The sequence below is a fragment of the Amblyraja radiata genome, chromosome 15, assembly GCF_010909765.2.
Source record: "Amblyraja radiata isolate CabotCenter1 chromosome 15, sAmbRad1.1.pri, whole genome shotgun sequence".
NCBI lineage: Eukaryota > Metazoa > Chordata > Chondrichthyes > Rajiformes > Rajidae > Amblyraja > Amblyraja radiata.
This window is the reverse complement of record NC_045970.1, coordinates 11,494,785-11,513,686: the sequence shown is the minus strand read 5'-3', so window position 1 is coordinate 11,513,686 and position 18,902 is coordinate 11,494,785. Positions and strand designations below refer to the sequence as shown.

The 18,902-nt window shown below is 41.8% G+C and overlaps 1 protein-coding gene across 2 annotated transcripts in view; it reads left to right on the top strand.

Annotated features, from left to right (window-relative positions):
* Window positions 1–6,085: 6,085 nt before the first annotated feature.
* Window positions 6,086–18,902, top strand: part of adgra1 (adhesion G protein-coupled receptor A1) — a 659,066-nt gene continuing 646,249 nt past the window's right edge. For both annotated transcript variants that reach the window (XM_033033639.1, XM_033033638.1), the window contains exon 1: window positions 6,086–7,351. In XM_033033639.1, the coding sequence (XP_032889530.1) occupies window positions 7,134–7,351 (218 nt within the window). In that variant the 5' untranslated portion in view covers window positions 6,086–7,133. The remainder of the gene's footprint in view (window positions 7,352–18,902) is intronic.

Below are 18,902 nucleotides of genomic sequence, written 5' to 3'. Positions count from 1 at the left end.
GCTCCCATTGGGCAGAAAATACAGAAGCTTGATAGTTTAGTTTAGCTTTGAGATACAGTGCGGAAACGGGCGCTTCGGCCCACCGGGTCGGGCGCCAACCAGCCATCCCCGCATATTAACACTATCTCACACACACTAGGGACAATTTGGTTTTTACATTTACCAAGCCAATTAACCTACAAACCTGTACGTCCTTGGAGTGTGGATGAAAACCGTAGATCTCGGAGAAAACCCATGCAGGTCACGGGGAGAACATACAAACTCCATACAGAGAGCACCCGTAGTCGTACAGTGCACCATCAGATTCAGAAAAGCTTCTTCCCTCTATTACACTTCTGAACAGTCCTTCGATCAGCTAGGGTACAATCCGCTTATCCTCCACCTCATTGGACTTTATCTCTGGAATTGTTGCACTACAGTGGTGAGAACTCCATTTTGCACTCTCTCTCTTTCACTTTGTTCTATCTATTGTACTTGAAATTGCATGATTGTACTTAAGTATAGAATTAATTGATTTGATTAGAGAGCAAAGCTTTTTCACTTTACCTCGGTACACATGACAATAATAAACCCAAACATGTTCCCGTTGTTGGTGAAGTCCAGAACCAGGAGCCACAGTTTATGAATAAGGGGTATCATAACTGATCATTTAATGTTATCTATTGATATGTAATATTCAACTTAGTGAAGTACTGCCCTCCAGACAAAACTGCAAATGATCTACAACAGGAATGGTTTTACTGTTCTAGGGGTGAGGCATGATTAACACCCAGCTTTTAATCTCCACAAATCCTGGTGGATCAATACATCATGCTTTAACACTGGCACAACATGTGCTGCCCAGAATAGTTAACAGTATCAATTATCTTCTCCAGGAAAGACCTATCGGTTTTTGTCTCCAATTTAGGTTACATTGCTGCAAGCATTGCTTAGGTTAGCATTAGCTCCAAGAACAATGTGGAGCATCAGGATCAATATAACATTTGGTTTGGTTGCCCTTCATAATCCCAGGACATCTCTGAAAAATGTCCATGTACTCCTCTACTTTCTCTCTCATGTCCCTCTATCCAGGTTTACATTTCACTTCTCCTCCACTTTCCTCACCTGACACCCATTTGTGTCCTTTTCACTTCTAGCCTTAGTAATGTACTTAACCATCTGACAATCAACCCCTCTCCTCCCCCCTCAGCTTTATCTGTCTATCACTTGCCTGACTTTGCCCCAATCCACCTCCCTTTTCCACCTCCCTTCCCCCAACTCCATCTGTCCAAAGAGAATCCAAAACCGGAATGTTGTCTATCCATTGCCTTCAATCCAGAATCAGGCGGATTCTGCATGACCGCTGAGTTCCTCCATAGGTCCCACCACAATAATCAGGAAATATCTTTTTTTTTCCTTCATCATTGATGTCGTTTGCAGCAAAGAAGTGCTCCATATTTCAATTTTCCAATGTCATGGCTTGAGGGGTCAAAGGCTGTGATCACATCTATTGTTGTGATTGTTTTCCTTTCCCCATTTTTTTTCAAAATCAGGAATTTTATGCTTCCTTGCTCTCCATATGATTATTTATTTTCAGAGAGTGAGTTTATTTTCAGTCCTACCTCATTTCAGGGACAATTTTTAAAAATCAACAAAATGCTACATGTTTTACATATGTATTAACATGTAAAGAAAAGGTTGTGGCTGAGTTCGACAGTTTAGAAAGTTTATTTATTTTCAATTCTGCCAAGTTCACTTGTCTGCCAACACCATGCCAACTGAGATCAAAAGGTATAAACATTGACATAAGCCCCCCGAAACACTTTGACCTCTGCTGGCTTGCAGGAGAATATCTACCAGCAAAGCATATTTAATTATTACCACATAAATTATAGACTTTACTGCAAACTTTATGACCAGAGTTTGTGGACCCATTCCGCAAGACATTGCATAGCACCAGGGCCTTGTGCAATGGAACCAGGTCATGTCGGCAAGCCTGAGGATGTCTGCTGAATTGCTGAGCAAATCCTTGAAATATTTTTGCTGCCTGCCAAAGCTGTTTAGTTCTATCAATATACATTCTGTACATCTGTTACCATCAGAATTATGAACAAGCTATTAAAAATGAAACAAACAATAAAAAAATTAAATTATTCATTTGGAAAATAATAAATACAATCGTAATAAAAACGTAACATAATTAATAATACCAGCACAAACACTAATAATTCCACATAATTCAGCAGGATGGTATAGTGACATGTTCAAAGGCAGCTCTCTGCAGATGTCTCTGATGATCAAAGACACTTATGCCCCTGTCCCACTTAGGAAACCTGAACGGAAACCTCTAGAGACTTTGCGCCCCATCCAAGGTTTCCGTGCGGTTCCCGGAGGTTGCAGGTGGTTGCCGGAGGTTGCAGGTAGTGGAAGCAGGTAGGGAGACTGACAAAAACTTCCGGGATCCTCCGGGAACCGCACGGAAACCTTGGGTGGGGCGCAAAGTCTCCAGAGGTTTCCGTTCAGGTTTCCTAAGTGGGACAGGGGTATAAGGAACAATTGAAAGATATTTGTAATGAAAACCAAAAATATATAAATAAATCAAGTTTTTATGAATTCATGAAACTGTTATAAATTAATTAAAAGCAATGAAAAATAAAACTTAAACCTAAAACTTGATCTTTCCCTACCTTCTTAATGAAGGTGAGTCTATTCAGATGAATAGGGTGGCTTGATATGCCTACCATGACTGTCATTAAGATTAGAAACTGGAACAAAATTGATTTGATCTATCAAATCAGGTCAATCAGAGTGGGCAGACCTGGATTCGACCCTACGGTTGCTGTCAGTGTGGACTTTGTACGTTCCCCCTGTAACCCCATGGGTTTTCTCCAGGTACTCCAGTTCCCTCCCACATTTCAAAGACATGCAGGTTTGTTGGTTAATTGGCTTTGGTAAATTGCCCCAAACACGTCAGGAGTGGATGCTAAACTGGGATAACATAGAACTAATGTACAGGTGATCAATGGTCAGTGTGGACTCCATGGACATAAGGGTCTGTTTCCCCTCCTTATCTCTCAAACTAAAAATAACAACTGAGGAGTCACTACGTGAGTCCAGTGCAGAAATAGGTCTGAACTCAGGAGGCCCATAGCTGCTGGTTATCTTGTGGTAATTGTGGTCCAGCCCAGTATGATCTTCCAATCATTGAACACCAGGTGGCGATAATACCTTTAATTGTTGCAGCAATGAACTACCAAGAGGAAATAGCCAATCCTTATTGTACACTATTGCTAAGGAAATACAACAACCCACTCAATAAGTAGACGTGTAATATTTTGCAAATTTATACAAAAAAATATTACAGAAGAAAATAATCATGCATATTTTTTTTAAAAATCCCACATCACTCCTAACTTATCACATTAATGTTGTGGGTTGAATCAGTTAAATATTTTGCTTCCAATCAAAGCCTGATGGAATTAGATCATTTTGAGTCATAAATCATTGTATTTATCATTGTGTCAATTAAAACAAGTGTAGAAATCAATGTATCCTGATGAAAAAATGTAAAGGTTAGAGTCAAAGAGATGCAATGAAATTCTACCTTAACCTTGTTTTCTCAACGCACTTCCACAGATTATTAACTTATGATGAATACAGTTTGACTGGCAACATCCATCAGAAATCTCACATAAAGGACCACACAGTAAGCCTAAATCTATCTTCACTTAATAGCTAGTGGTCAAGAAATGGCAGTTGTGAATAGAAATCTGAGGGGATGTAATTCCTCCCAATCTGGGAGCATAGAGACAAATTGTAACTTTCCACACTTATGCCAACTGAGTTCAGCTAAATGAAATTAGCTAAAGAGATTACATTTTAGACTTGGTCCATCAAGACCAAATGCAGTGAAAACGTAATAGTTAAGTAATCTGGACACTCCAAATATTTTTTTGACAAGAATTGTAATATCTCACTACTATATGTATAACTTTGATGGGAAAATGACTTATGGTTTTGCAAATTAGGCATTGTTAACAATGAGCTGGAAGAGTTTTGATGGTATGCTAATTATTTACCTTGTTTGGTCATTGCAAGTCAGAAATTGGCAAAGCAGGAAGGTTACTGTACTCAATTACAAAATCAATAGGGTTTAAAACAGAGAGTCATATTTATATGCCAGTTATGAAAGTGGAGGGAAAACTGTAATCAATTAAAAAAATACATAACACATGAGGAAAGATAATTTGTAAGATATGGAATAATACACTTTCTTTAGATTTTAATTTCTATTCGCATCATGATAAAATAGTTGAGGGAGAAAAAGTTTGTATCCTTTTTAGGATTGATTCAAAATAATCCAACAAAACATTTTTTTGTGTAGTTAAAGACTTTTGTTTGTTAACTCACTCTATGGAGAGTTAACCCACCCCCCATATATGGATTATTTTTTCTCCTTTTGTCGTAATTGACATGACATACTGGTATTTTTCTTAAAGACATTATTGCAACAAAAGTAATTGAGCTGTAATTGACATGTAGGAATGCAATAGGTTATAATTAAAGACAGACAGTTTAGATGAAGTATCTGTGTAAGAAGGAACTGCAGATGCTGGTTTAAACCTAAGTTAGAAACATAGAAACATAGAAAATAGGTGCAGGAGTAGGCCATTCAGCCCTTTGAGCCTGCACCGCCATTCAATATGATCATGGCTGATCATCCAACTCAGTATCCTGTATCTGCCTTCTCTCCATACCCCCTGATCCCTTTAGCCACAAGGGCCACATTATAGACACACAAAGCTGGAGTAACACAGCAGGACAGGTAACATTTCTGGACAGAAGGAATGGGTAACATTTTGGGTCGAGACCCTTCTTCAGAACTGATCTGAAAGAAACTTACTGGTGATTAATTTTCTGAAATAACTATTTTAAAAATTATGTGAAGAATTGTAAAGCCGCTCATTGCAATTCAAGGCACTCTTATTGCATTGAATTGAGGTACAGTGACTGTTGCTATGTTAGCAAGCCCAGCAGCTATCTTGTGCACAGAAGAGTGGGGCTATGACTGACCAGTTTATTTACATTTGTGGTATTGCCTGAAGGAAGGATGTTGGTCAGGCTCTAGGGAGTGCTCTGTTCTTTTTAAAATAATCTATTATATCCACTTAAGCTGTGAAGCAGATAACAATTAAAATTTATCTCCAACAACCCATCCTTCCTTCTAGTCCAGATCATCTCAGCTATTGATAGGATTTTATCAAACATTTTTTTTAAAGTGCATTTGTTAAGCTACATGCACCTGATAACATCCCAAATAAAGTATTTATTAAATTTGAATTCAAAAAGTACTGTACTTTTGAGCTTTATACTGACAAAATAAGAATCAAATATTCAATTAGTGCAAGGCCAGGTCATGATGAAAGTGTCTATTACAGTGATTGTGGTTGAGAGATAAACCTTTTTTTCTGAATTATCAATGGATGTGAGAATATTCTAAACCCTATAAAGGAAGTAAGTTGCCTGTACAATTTCTATGGGCTGGGAATGTGTACTGTATGAACTAATCTGCAGATTGCATTGGACAGAATTTGGCAAATGCTTGTTTCTTTTGGCTACACTGCATCTTGGTTTCAAATAATCTGTTAATAAGTGCCTGTAAAAAATAACGAGCGTTAACCGAACATACCAGTGCGGTTAAAAGTTTAATGGGTCTTTGAAACATCATATTTTATGAAGTCCAAGTTTGCTGCGAGCCCCTCCATTTTAGCAAAAATACACGAAAGTTCTCGCGTAACCGGGCACGCTAAATATTTAGTGTATTATCCGGACACTCCCAGTTTCTTTCCGAAGAATGTCACGGTTGGTGTTCAAGATTTAAGTTATAATTAGATTATAAAGCAGGCTTCTCTTTAAATTAAAAGAGGTCATCTATATTTTCAGTAAATATTAGAAATCGTAACCACATCTTGAGGCAGAGGTTAAAGCTCGCTTAAACATGTGGATGCATTTATTTTTAACCAGGAATTTGAGGAGGGCCCGCTCCCATTGAATTGCACTTGACAGATCGTTAAAGTAACGGTACAAACACTGATATAGGTCAGTAATTTTGGTCGTATCCTTTCTCACTCAGTCACGTGAATCGCAGCATGTCTCCCCTTGCGCACACACAAAGTTTTCTATTATGCACTGGGGCCCTTTCCAGCCCGTAGCTGATGAACCAGGTTAGAACTAATGAACTAGCCTGGGCGAACTTTACTGGAGTGCGATGCAGACAGCGCCGATGGAAGCGTGGTCCCGTCAGTGAACCATTGCAAACTCCGGCCGGGCTGTTTCCCACAATCAGCCGACTGAAAGGTGTCCTGTAACTTTAAGGCAGGGGTTTGGGGGCTGGGCGGCGGGGCGGGCAGTCTGGCGGCCAGCGCTCCCACCGCTCCCCCAGGCACGTCAGGACACTGACAGCTCTGCAGATGGGGAGCTCGGAGCACATCTGGATCTGTGGCGTGCAGAGGCGCTGCCCGGACCTGTGGCTCTGCTAGCTCCAGCAACGCTGTGAAGTTCGCCCATGCACGGAGTGAGAGGCAAGTCTTCTTACTCGGCACCAGGAAATAAACAGATCAATAGGCCCGCGGTGATTGGAGAAATGTAAGATGTTTCGCGTCAAGAAAGCAGATTTAAAGGATGGACACAAAACGCTGGAGTAACTCAGCGGGTCAGACAGCATCTCTAGAGAAAAGGAATGGGTGACGTTTCGGGTCGAGACCCTTCTTCAGACTGAAGTCGGCTGCCCAGCAGCGCAAGAAGCAAGGCGTGAACTTCTGGACAAATGTAGAGCTGTCATGACCGCTGCGAGAAGTTGTGCGGGAACCGTGTGACATTCTCATATCTCATCGAGTGACACACATCAAAACCCCAGGCCAACACCAGTGATGTGAACCGCGCTGCATTTCCTGAGCCGAGTGCCAGCAACTCTAAATCAACAGTTGGCGAGGAGCGAATTGCTGGCAAAGAAAAGTCATTAAACGAGATCTGTCAACTTTGGAAAGTTTGCAGACTGTCAGAGAGAGCGGCCGGAATGGTCAAGACCCTGCTGGTCCCGGAAATATTGAGAAATGAGCCGTTCAAAGGACATTAGAGACATCGACTGATCCACGATGAAATTTTTGTATTTGATGCAGTTAATCGCCGGATTATTTGGAATCTTAGCCGCGAACAGAAACTGCCCCGATTTAATCATCGATAGTTGTAGTTGCAGCAGCGAGCGCTCGAAGGGACCCAGCAGGCAAATTATCCGAATCAAGGTGGTGTGCAGTCGCGGGGAGTTGTTAGAAACTTTGCAACCCAGCCTCCTGCCCGGCAAAACCGTGACGCTGTGAGTACCTGACATTTATTTCCAACTGAGCATGGCATCAACTTGCTTGTCATTTGTTTCATAAATGCCTTGCATGTACATTCGACAACTCCATAGTAATCGCATTAGCCGTATTATTCCATAGTAAACATCATGCCGCAGACTTCACACTGTTCAGCGGGACATACTGCCACTTGAATCTCTTGCTGTCAGCGTGTGTCTGATATTTAAACTAGAGGCCAAAGCATTTTATGTTCTGTCAATGTGTACTGTCAATATAATATTAGAGTGTTACACTGAATTAGATGGTAAATGCTCCAACAAGAATGTGTCGCGCAATGATTGTTCCCAACCCGGGGATAACCTTGCCCCAGTATCGTTCGTTTATTAGTCCCCCCCCCCCCCCCCCCCCCCCCCACCCCACCCCCTCCTTCTCCCTCACTCCTTCCTCCCCTCATCCCTCCTAATACGTACACAGAGCCGATTCAACTAGAAATGAAAGGAATTATTTTTCTTCTGTTTCCGTTATAGGTATTTTCAAGTCTAAAATTGTACTGTGATATTTATGCATTATCTTGTTCATCATATTACTAACGCCTGTTTACCTGTACTGCACTGTAAATTGGTTTACATTATATAATATATAAATTATAATTAAAATGTTATATAATATAAGTTTCATATTAGTGAAGCTCACAGAATAAAGTATACATACAATAGTGATAAATACAACAATAAATGCAACGTGGGTGCAAATCGGCAGAAGGGTGAAAGATTGTATTATTCAAAATAAACTCCCAATGTGCACACTTGTATTTGTGGGAGCAGGGTGTGCTCAATAATATTTATTGATTTCATTTTACATTCATGAAAGGGTTATAATTCATGCGCAGATTCTTTGGACATAGCTACAGCAGACTCGTGCCTTGAGGTCAGCAATGATGGAGCTTTGCATCAGTGTGGCTGAAGATTTGTGGTCTTCAGACAAGACAGTTGGTGAACTTTCCCCAAAGGTGGAAATGTGATCTAGCCATCTGAGCACTGAAAATATCTCTACCCCCTAGACAATATTACTTACTTATCAAACGCAAACAGACGTGAGATGGTCTACTTGCAAGTGTTTTGCACTACAGTCTTTCGTCCTTCAAAATGATTCATTATATTATTACCTTTATAGTAAAATTACTTTGTACAGAAACAAAATGGCATTATTACTGTAGCCTTTTTAATAGCCTGAATTATGCTAATTGATAACTGGTAGGACTGAAGGGATTTGGCATTCACACCTCAGCATACATTGGACTTCCAAGCTTGCACATTGCTCAATGGAAGCCCAAGAGGTATTGGATGTCAGATGCTAGCACGTGTGAAGTCTGCTCCATTGCTGGAGTTCCCCTCAAACAAGCAAAAGAACAGTGATATGATGAGCAGAGGGTTCTGGTACACTTTGCAATCAGCCATCAGCGGTATGCGAGGAAAGGATGGCATAGAGAAAGCAATCCTATTCATTTGAATAGTCATGAACATTGTGGATGATTGTCATTGGGCAGCTAATCCAGCCCTCTACAGTTGGCAAAGTAAGTGGAGGGCAAGACCTGATCCCAGGGGGATAGGTCCAGCTGCAGGTCAAGTCCAGGATAACATACTCTTTTGTTTGTGTAGGAAGGAACTGCAGATACTGGTTTATACTGAAGATAAACACGAAGTACTGGAGTAACTCAGCAGGTCAGGTAGCATCTCTGGAGAAAACAAATGGGTGACGTTTCAGGTTGGAACCCGTCTTCAGACAGACCCAAAACGTTACCCATCCCTTTATTACCTCATGTTTGTTTTCTTTGCTGCTCTCAATCTCTTTGCCATTTTTCTTCCTATTCATAGAGTTTGCAGCCTTGAGTTTCCAGACAGTTGTCTCTGGTAGAAGGTTATTCTTATACCCTATACTCAGTTAATATGATGACAAAGATTTGTCTGCACAGAGCATGGCTCGCATAATCCCATTAGCTCTTTATCCATTTACTAGTTTCTGCTCCCATTAAATGAATTGTTCTCTAAATAAAACGTTTCAACCTGGATTGCTAAAGTCAAGAGGCGTTTGTTCATTAATAAAGTCAAAAAGTCAAGGCTGAAATTGAGTGAAGATACCATAATGATGGTTTTTTATATTTAAAAGGCAAATCAAAAAGCCTAAAATCAGATGTCCTGCACCATTAAAATTTGCTACGTCATTTTGAATGATCGAGTAAATTCAGGCATGATCTGAATGTATTTAACAATGTTTTTATTATATGCAAAAGTGGAACTGTTTTGCATTTGCATTTAATTTTAGATTTTTACATCTTCAATAAAACCCGCTATAACACCGAGAGGATGAGCTGGTGGTTGAATATCAGGCTTCCACTTGCATGGTAATTAGTCACTACAAGATTTATTTCTGATGCAAGATAACAAGGACTTTGATCATTCCTTCTCCTGCGACATTAAAGTACTTTGCTTTTAATTAGTGCTAATCGGAGTATCATACTGATCAAGATATTATCATGTTGCTTGTACTCTTGCATTCAATTATACCTTGTTCTATAATAATTTCAGATTTTTGAACACATTTCTACTATTTTTTACGTATTGAAGCTATACTCGGTCCTGCCTATTGTACCGAGAGCAATTCTATTTGAAAATGAATATGGGATACCCAAATGTCTCTTTTAGCTACCTGCAGCAGACGTTTGTTTTTGTGCTCTTTAATGAGAAATGTTGTACTATTCCTAATTTACAGAAGAAACAAACCTTACAATTCCACAAGGCTCTTTGCCTGTTCTGTGATCCTTCATGCTGAACACTGACATCAAGATTGCTGTGTAATGCTCATTTCCATTTAATCTGATTAAAAGGTGGTGATAAATATTTTTCTTTCCACTTCAAAATCATTATCTTTCCATGTAGTTGAACATACCAGAAAAGCTATTCAGAACTCTGTACATAAGAACATTATCATTAACAACAAATAAACCTTGAAATAAATTTGGGAATGAATATCATCATCAATGGCGGTCACTAGAAACGAGTATGACTATCCTCTCATGGAGGACGCCTGTGCGTGACTTTGTTTAACATGGGGAGGCTGGTGCACAGACAGCCACCACAGACAGGGTCCTTGATAGATCTGGGTCAAAATCCAGTGGCATGGAATCCAAGACGACCGGGGACCCTTATCTGCTGCAGCCTTCATCCGCCTTCCCTGTTGTTGTGAAGTTCCACTAAAGTCAGCCATCATCCTCCGCCTGTTCCACCGTTGAGGTCTTGGTTGGATTGCGCTTTGTCAGAGACCTCCCATTATCGACCTTATCGCCATGGATGGCCCTACCAGGAGCATAGCTGCAGACGGCATCGCTCTTGGGATCTCAGGACCACACAAGCTTCTCCACCACGACAAGGTGACAATCCACAGCGTTTACATTAAACAAGAAAAACATAATTTGTGATGGACTTTAGCTTTGTAACTGAGCTTGACTAGATGAATCAGTCACAACTTTCACTGTTTGTTGTCAACTGACAAAAAATGTGTTGTCTAACTCACACCAAAGCATCTACTATTCTATATATTGAGACTATTTACATAATTTAACTGTAAATTAGGCTACTTTAATACTGTGATACTTCTCATCATATTAGCTATGATTTGTTATAATTACAGTTGAGTGTGTCATGACAATAGACAATAGGTGCAGGAGAAGGCCATGCGGCCCTTCGAGCCAGCACCACCATTCATTGTGATCATGGCAGATCAACCACAATCAGTACCCAGTTCCTGCCTTCTGCCCATATCCCTTGACTCTGCTATCTTGAAGTGCTCTATCTAACTCTCTCTTGAAAGCATCCAGAGAATTGGCCTCCACTGCCTTCAAAGGTAGAGAATTCCACAGATTCAATTCTGGGTGAAAATGATTTTCCTCATCTCCGTTCTAAATGGCGTACCCCTTATTCTTAAACTGTGGCACCTGGTTCTGGACTACCCCAACATCGGGAACATGTTTCCTGCCTCTAGCGTGTCCATTCCTTTAATAATCTTATACATTTCAATAAGATTGCCTCTCATCCTTCTGAATTCCAGTGTATAGAAGCCCAGTCGCTCCATACTTTTAACATATGATAGTCCCACCATTCCGGGATTTAACCTCGTGAACCTACGCTGCACACCCTCAATAGCAAGAATCTCCTTCCTCAGATTTGGAGACCAAAACTGCACACAATATTCCAGGTGTAGTCTTACCAGGGCCCTGCACAACTGCAAAAGGACCTCTTAGCTCCCATACTCAACTCATTTTGTTATAAAGTTCGACATGCCATTAGCTTTCTTCACTGCCTGCTGTACCTGCATGCTTACCTTCAGACGGGTGAACAAGGACACCCAGATCTCGGTGTACTTCCCCTTTTCCTAATATGACATCATTTAGATAATAATCTGCCTTCCTGTTTTTGCCACCAAAGTGGATAACCTCACATTTATCCACATTAAACTGTATATGCCATGCATCTTCTCATTCTCCCAACCTGTCCAAGTCACCCTGCATCCTCATGGCATCCTCCCCACTGTTCACACTGCCACCCAGCTTTGTGTCATCTGTAAATTTGCTAATGTTACCCCTAATACCCTCATCTAAATCATCATTGTATATTGTAAATAGCTGTGATCCCAGCACCGAGCCTTGCGGTACCCCACTACTCACTGCCTGCCATTCTGAAAGGGACCTGTTAATCCCTACTCTTTGTTTCTTGTCTGCCAACCAATTTTCTGTCCATGTCAGCACTCTACCCCCAATACCATGTGCTCTAATTCCCACTAATCATCTAATAATAATAATAATAAATTTTATTTTTGGGTGCCTTTCAGACATCTCAAGGACCTTACAGAGATTAACAGGAATAAAAAACATATAATCAGAATAAAATAAATAATAAAGACATCACGGAAACACAAATTAAAAACAGAATTCAGTCCAAAAACAAAAAATCAAAAACACAATGTGAAGAGAGAGCAGCGGCCGTTAAAGCGCACCAGCGTCCACTCTCTCTTCACGGCAGCCATCTTGGACAAAGACTAACAGGATTACGTACAGACAAAAAATCATCCCCCCACAATGGATACCACTGTTGGGGAAGGCACAATGTCCAGTCCCCAACCCCAAGTTCACCCAAAGTCAGGCCTATTGAGGCCACCGCAGTTGCCTCCACGGAGGCCCGATGTTCCTGGCCGTTCTCACCGGGTGGTCTTGCCCCGGCGTCGGGAGAGTCCTCTCAGCGGCTGGGCCACCTGGAACGGCCGCTTCCTAGCCGGGGACCACGGCTTCCGAAGCCGACAAGGCCGCGCCGGTTTGGAGCTCCCAGGCTCCCGATGTTGAAATCGGCGCTGTCCGCACCGCTCCGCAGACCCGCAGCCCGGAGATGTTGAACTCGGCGGTCTCAGCTCACCGGAGCTCCAGCGCGTCGATCCAGCGCGGCGACCCAGGCAAGGCATCGTCCGCTCCGCTCCACGATGGCGCTTCAGCGCTGTGCCGCCACCGAGGCCAAGGTGCTGGGCGGTCCCCGCCAGGAAACGGCGCTCCAGGCCCGCTGGTAGGCCGCGAGGACGGGTCGACGGGCAGCCCGGAGAAAAAGCTGCCTCACCGACCAGGTAGGGACCTAGAAATAAATTTGCCACCTACCCCCCACATTAGAAAGTCCATTTCTCCAAACGGACGAGACACAGGTCTAAGTAAAAACTATTAAAAAAAGCGAATTAAACGGACGGCTGCTGGTTAGCAGCCATTTCCCAAGATGGCTCCTCCTCCGAGTGGGACCTATTGGGACTAATCACCTATGTGGGACCTGTGTGACTAGTATGGACAATGCTTTATGATTTGTTTTTGTTTTCCTTTGCAGACTTAGGCCACACTGTTACTGTTACTGTTACTACACCAAATCCAAGACTTAGTTTTTAGATCCAACATTCTTCCTTCCTCTATTGATGCAGGGTGACAGATAGGTTGGGTGAGTGGGCAGATGCATGGCAGATGCAATATTATGTGGATAAATGTGAGGTTATCAACATTGGTGGCAAGAACAGGAAGGCAGATTATTATTAACTGAATGGTGTCAGTTTAGGAAAAGGTTCAATGAGACCTGGGTGTGCTTGTACATCAGTCACTGAAAGTAAGCATGCAGGTACGCCAGGCAATGAAGAAAGCTAATGGCATGTTGGCCTTCAATGCAAGAGGATTTGAGTTTAGGAGCAATGAGGTCTGCAGTTGTACAGGGCCCTGGTGAGACCGCACCTGGATTATTGTGTGCAGTTTTGGTCTCCTAATTTGAGGAAGGACAACTATAGATAACTAAAGCTCTGATCGTGTGCTCTTCCGGTTTGCGCAGTTTCTCTATTTGCGCAAAAACGGTACGGGATAGTGCTACGATTTTTCACCAGCTCACTTACCGTTGTCTAGTGCTATGAGTGCACCAAGTTTTGGTGGTATAATGTAAAAGTTAGCAAGGTTTAAAAATCGTAAAAACTGCTCGTGCGCAGATCGATCGCCTCTCCTGCCAGTCAGCACCATGCGGATTAGTCTCTGATCCTGTCACTCCATGGGACGGTCCACCCCTTGCTGCACCATCGTGTCTTTATTGGAGCTGAGGGAGGCCGGCGTTGGGGAACAAGCCTCCTGTGTGACACTTTGATTAATTCCCGGGATTGCAGGACTGATATATGAGGAAAGAATGTGTCAACTGGGCTTGTATTCACTGGAATTTAGAAGGATGAGAGGTGTTCTTATAAAAATATATACAATTCTTAAGGAATTGGACAGGCTAGATCCAGAGTTGTGAATCTGTGGAATTCTCTGTCACAGAAGGCAATGGAGGCCAAGTCACTGGATGTTTTTAAGAGAGAGTTAAATTTAGCTCTTAGGGCTAAAGGAATCAAGGGATATGGGGGGAAAAGCAGGAAGGGGGAACTGATTTTAGATGATCAGCCATGATTATATTGAGTGGTGGTGCTGGCTCAAAGGGCCAAATGGCCTATTGCTGCATCTATTTTTTCTATGGTTCTATGTGTTCGTCCTCACTTGTTCCAATCTATTTATAGATGTATGTAAGAAGACATTGCATCCAGTATACAGATTTTGCTCTCCAGTTGGTAACTTGCAAAATAATAAATTTAATAATTTTTGCAAAGCCAAATCATAAAGAGTGAAAAATCCAGCAAATGAGTGCTAAACACCTAGACAGTAAAGGACCATGAAAGTTTAAGATTTAGTCACCAATAGTGCAGCAATTAAAACCAAGGATGAAAACTTTATCTCAGAATAGCAGGTAGTAAGAATTGAAGATTTTATAATGTAGGGAGAAGTAGACATGAATAATCCCTGCCTATAATTCTTATTACAATCTGTTAAAGTGTTAGCGTTGGAAAGATGAATTTATTAAAATGGATAAGAACAAATTCCAGGTTATATTGGTGTCAACCACTCTTTAAGATGATTGAAACAAATATGCTTAAACCAGAAATACTAAATTACTAATTTGCAAGTTATTTGTTTGGGCTACCTAATATTAGGTGCATCAAAGATGGAGGAGCATATATCGTATGACAACACAACACAAAAAAAGATGTTACTCATTTAAATAGTTGTACAAAATTGAACTGGGAGAAAATAATATTTATGATGGTCCATCATGATAGAATTTGAGAACCTTGGAGGAGTACCTCGTGTTATATGGCTAAGATATTTTCCTGTTTTTACCCATACCACTCTTTGACCTTTCTATTTGCTATTGTCAATCAATTTGGAATTGATCACAAGTATACAAAGTAATATTAAAATATATTATAATATATTTATTGTGATTCACTACTTGACTATTTTCTGACCAATTAAATATATATTTTTTTAACTGCAAAATTATGTGCTGAGACCATTTGTGTTACATTATTAGAGAGTGGAAATTAGAATAAACATTTGTTTTATTCTGTTGATTATTTAAATTGTATGTTAGGTATTTGTTATTTGTGGTACGAGGTTTTAGTGCAGTTAATTATTTATTCAATATAAGTTGTGGGACATTGCTGGTATATTAAACATGGCAGACTTTGGCAAGTTCTCACTCACATAGTGGTTTTATCACTTTAATGCCCGTTTTTCTCTAGTCACAAACAATTTATTTATTATCTTGGATATTTATTCTCTATTGGTAATATATATGCCCCACAAATTATGTGACAGTTCATCAATTTCTTGTGAAGGTTGATATAAAAACCTCCAGAACTATTTAGTTGAAACTCTTAATTGGAATACTGAAGTGTCTATCATGTAACTACAGAGGTAGAAAATACAGGATTATCACTATTTCCAATTCTACAACCAAAGCAATGTGGGGCCAAAGTTAGGCTTCTTATATGAGTGCACAGTCAGGCAACACTAGAAAAATCAAACCAGCAATAATAACAATGATTTATTGTTTTAATTTTTCCAGATAATTCTTATAAAGATTTTGAAATAACTGAAAATCACAAAGGTGAAAATGGTACCATGAAAACATTACTGCTGATTATACTCTACTCCTTAATTCCAGAAAGAAAGATGTATTGGGCTGGGATATGCGTATTCGAGGGCCAGTCTTGCTTATCTCTTCTATTGGTCGCACATTTTTAATTGTCCTCTAGTTTCAATCATCTTTGTGGCATCACTATAGCAGCCATCCCATGAGATGGAACTTCCTGCAAGCAGTGACTAGTTGGATTCAGGTGGATTCTGAAGACAGGTCTCTACAGTCGAACTGCTACAGATCTGCAAATCAGAGACATTAAAATTGTTTGAAAATGATTTAAATAACAAAATAATTAACATATTAGAAAAATAAATTACATTTAAAACATATAAATGCTAGAAATTAATTGAAATATTAAGGTTAACTAAGGATAAATAAATCACTTATTTGCACATATTTTAAATCAAGAGACCTCATTTCAATTTGTATGAGATTCTTCTACAAATATCATATGAGGACTTGCCTCAGTATGTGTTTGAGTCCACTTTTCTGTGAAACCTCCAGTTGAATCTAAGTATGATCTGGCAATAAAGTAGGTCTGCAGGAATAATAAATTAGAATACAACACTTGAAGTTTTTTATGACTTAATAGCTTGACCTGGCCAGCTATGTTCAGTCATTATAACTTCACAATATATGTGTAGTAATTACAATTATGATGATATATGCATGGTTTATAATATCTACTGGGAATGACAGTATTACTTTGAATGTTCAAATTCCAACAGTCGAGGATTAGCCAATGCTGTTTATTTTTGATAATATTCCACTTGGTACTCGGGTAAATAAACTTTGGACTTGTACCGAAACATTTCAGATGGCACTAAGCTGAGTGGCACACAGGGTTTAGTAAAATTCATGCCACTTTGTTTAAAGTAGCATGCATGTCTATGTATCTGAGTTGGCCTGAAAGACCCTCTACCCTGTTCAACCAAACCCAAACTCGCCAACTTCTGCTGAATTTTGCCTATTTACTAGACTAAGAAGGACTTGTTGGGTGCCTGTCACACGGGAAGCCTGGTCCCCAAAACCAACCCGTTCCCCAACGCAATATTCCACTACTCACCCATAGTCCCCAACTGCGCAGGCGCTGCTCATTTCCCCGCATCCCCAGTACTCCCTCCCCCTCCTCTTCATCCTTCCTCTTCTTTCCCCTCTCCTCCTCTCCCCCAATCCCTCCCTCACCTCTCCCTCCCTCTCCTTTCCCCTACCCTCAGTCACTCCCTCCCTCCCTCCATAACTCCTCTCCCCTCCCTACTCCTATTCCTCTATCCCCCACCTCCCCCACTCCTCACCTCCCCCTACCCCCCCCCCACTTTCCCTCCTGACCTCCCCCACTGCCCTCCTCTGTTTTATTTTTTTTAAACCTTAATAACTTTTTAAATACACCATCGATCTGAACAAAACTTATTTAATTTACAGCACGTGACAATGGTGAGTAAGGTGGGCCAAAATTCATAGCGTTATTATGTACCGTTTTTGCGCAAATAGAGAAACAACGCACACCTGCAGATAGCAAGATGAGAGCTTGAGTTATATACTAGACCAAGTGGGACATATTGGGCCCCATCCTCCTGGCTGCCGTCGGCGCTCACCCCGGATACAGGCGCCCCCGGAGCCAATCAGCCCCATCACCAATTTCCCCAACGTAACCTGTTCATCCAACGCAATATTCCACCACTCATCCATAGCCCCCAACTGTGCAGGCGCTTGTCATTTCCCCTCATCCCCCAACACTCGATCCCCCTCCTATTCACCCTCCCTCTTCTCTCCCCTCACCTCCTCCCCTCCTCCATTCCCTCCTTTGCCTCTCCCTCCCTTTACCCTACCCTCAGTCACTCCCTCCCACCCTCCATAACCTCTCTCCCCTCCCTACCCCCCTGACCCATTGGGCCCCATTTCCCCAACGTAATATTCCGCCACTCACCTGTTTCCCCCAACGCAACCCGTTTCCACCACTCACCCCTTCTCCCAACGCAACCCATTCCCCCAATCAATCAATCAATCCTTCCCACGAGGGGGTGGGCAGTCGGCGCTTCCTGGAGCTAATGAATGGACTCGACTTTTGGGTCAACATCGGCCTCCCTTGAGCCAATCAACCCTTCCCACGTGGGGGGGGGGGAGGGGGCAAAATCTCACTCTCTCCTTACTCCCCTTGAAGCTGCTGTCTCCCTCACCTCTCCCCTTTCGCACTCCCCCACTAAAGACAATGTTTAAATAAAATTTCTTCTCCTCCCATCCCCTACTCCATCAACACTCACAGCTTGTGTATTGGCAGCAGAGATCACATCATGATGTCATTTTCGTTTATCGGAATGTTCACGGTAGCTTGTGTAAATGAGATGCCATTGTGATTGGAGGAGTGTGAGATGCCATTGTGACATAATCACTGGAAGCTGCTAGAAAAGTCTGACTCTCACAGTCAGTTATTATTCTCAAAGTTGGCTTTTTTAAAACTTTAAATATCAATAACGTGAAATGCAACATCAAATCTGAAAGAAACATTAGATCAACTATGGGAAAAAGCTGAGCAAGGTTCTGCAAAAATGTTAGCGCTATCGTGTACATTTTTGGCGAAAATACAAACACACCGACAGACGCACACATAGAAACAAGACGAGACTTTTAATAGTATACTAGATCAAGTGCAGACCCGTTGGGACGGTTTCCCCAACGCGCGTTTGCGGGTAGGGGGGGGGTGCTGCGGCATCACACTCACACTAACCACCACCAAACACACAGGTGGTGGGAGGGGGGAGAGGGAGACGGGGTGGGGAGAGGGGAGGGTGAGAAGAGGGGAGGAAGGGGGAGGAGGAAACGGGAGAGATTTGGGAGGGAGCGGAGAGCGTGGTAGGGGGAGAGAGAGGGGGATGGGGAGTGGGAGGAGAGTGGGGAGTGGGAGGAGAGCGGGGAGGGCAGGAAGGGGGAGAGAGGGGTAGGGGGGGGGAGAGGGGTAGCGGGCAGTGGTGCAAGAGAGGGAAAGGGTGTGGAGGGGAGA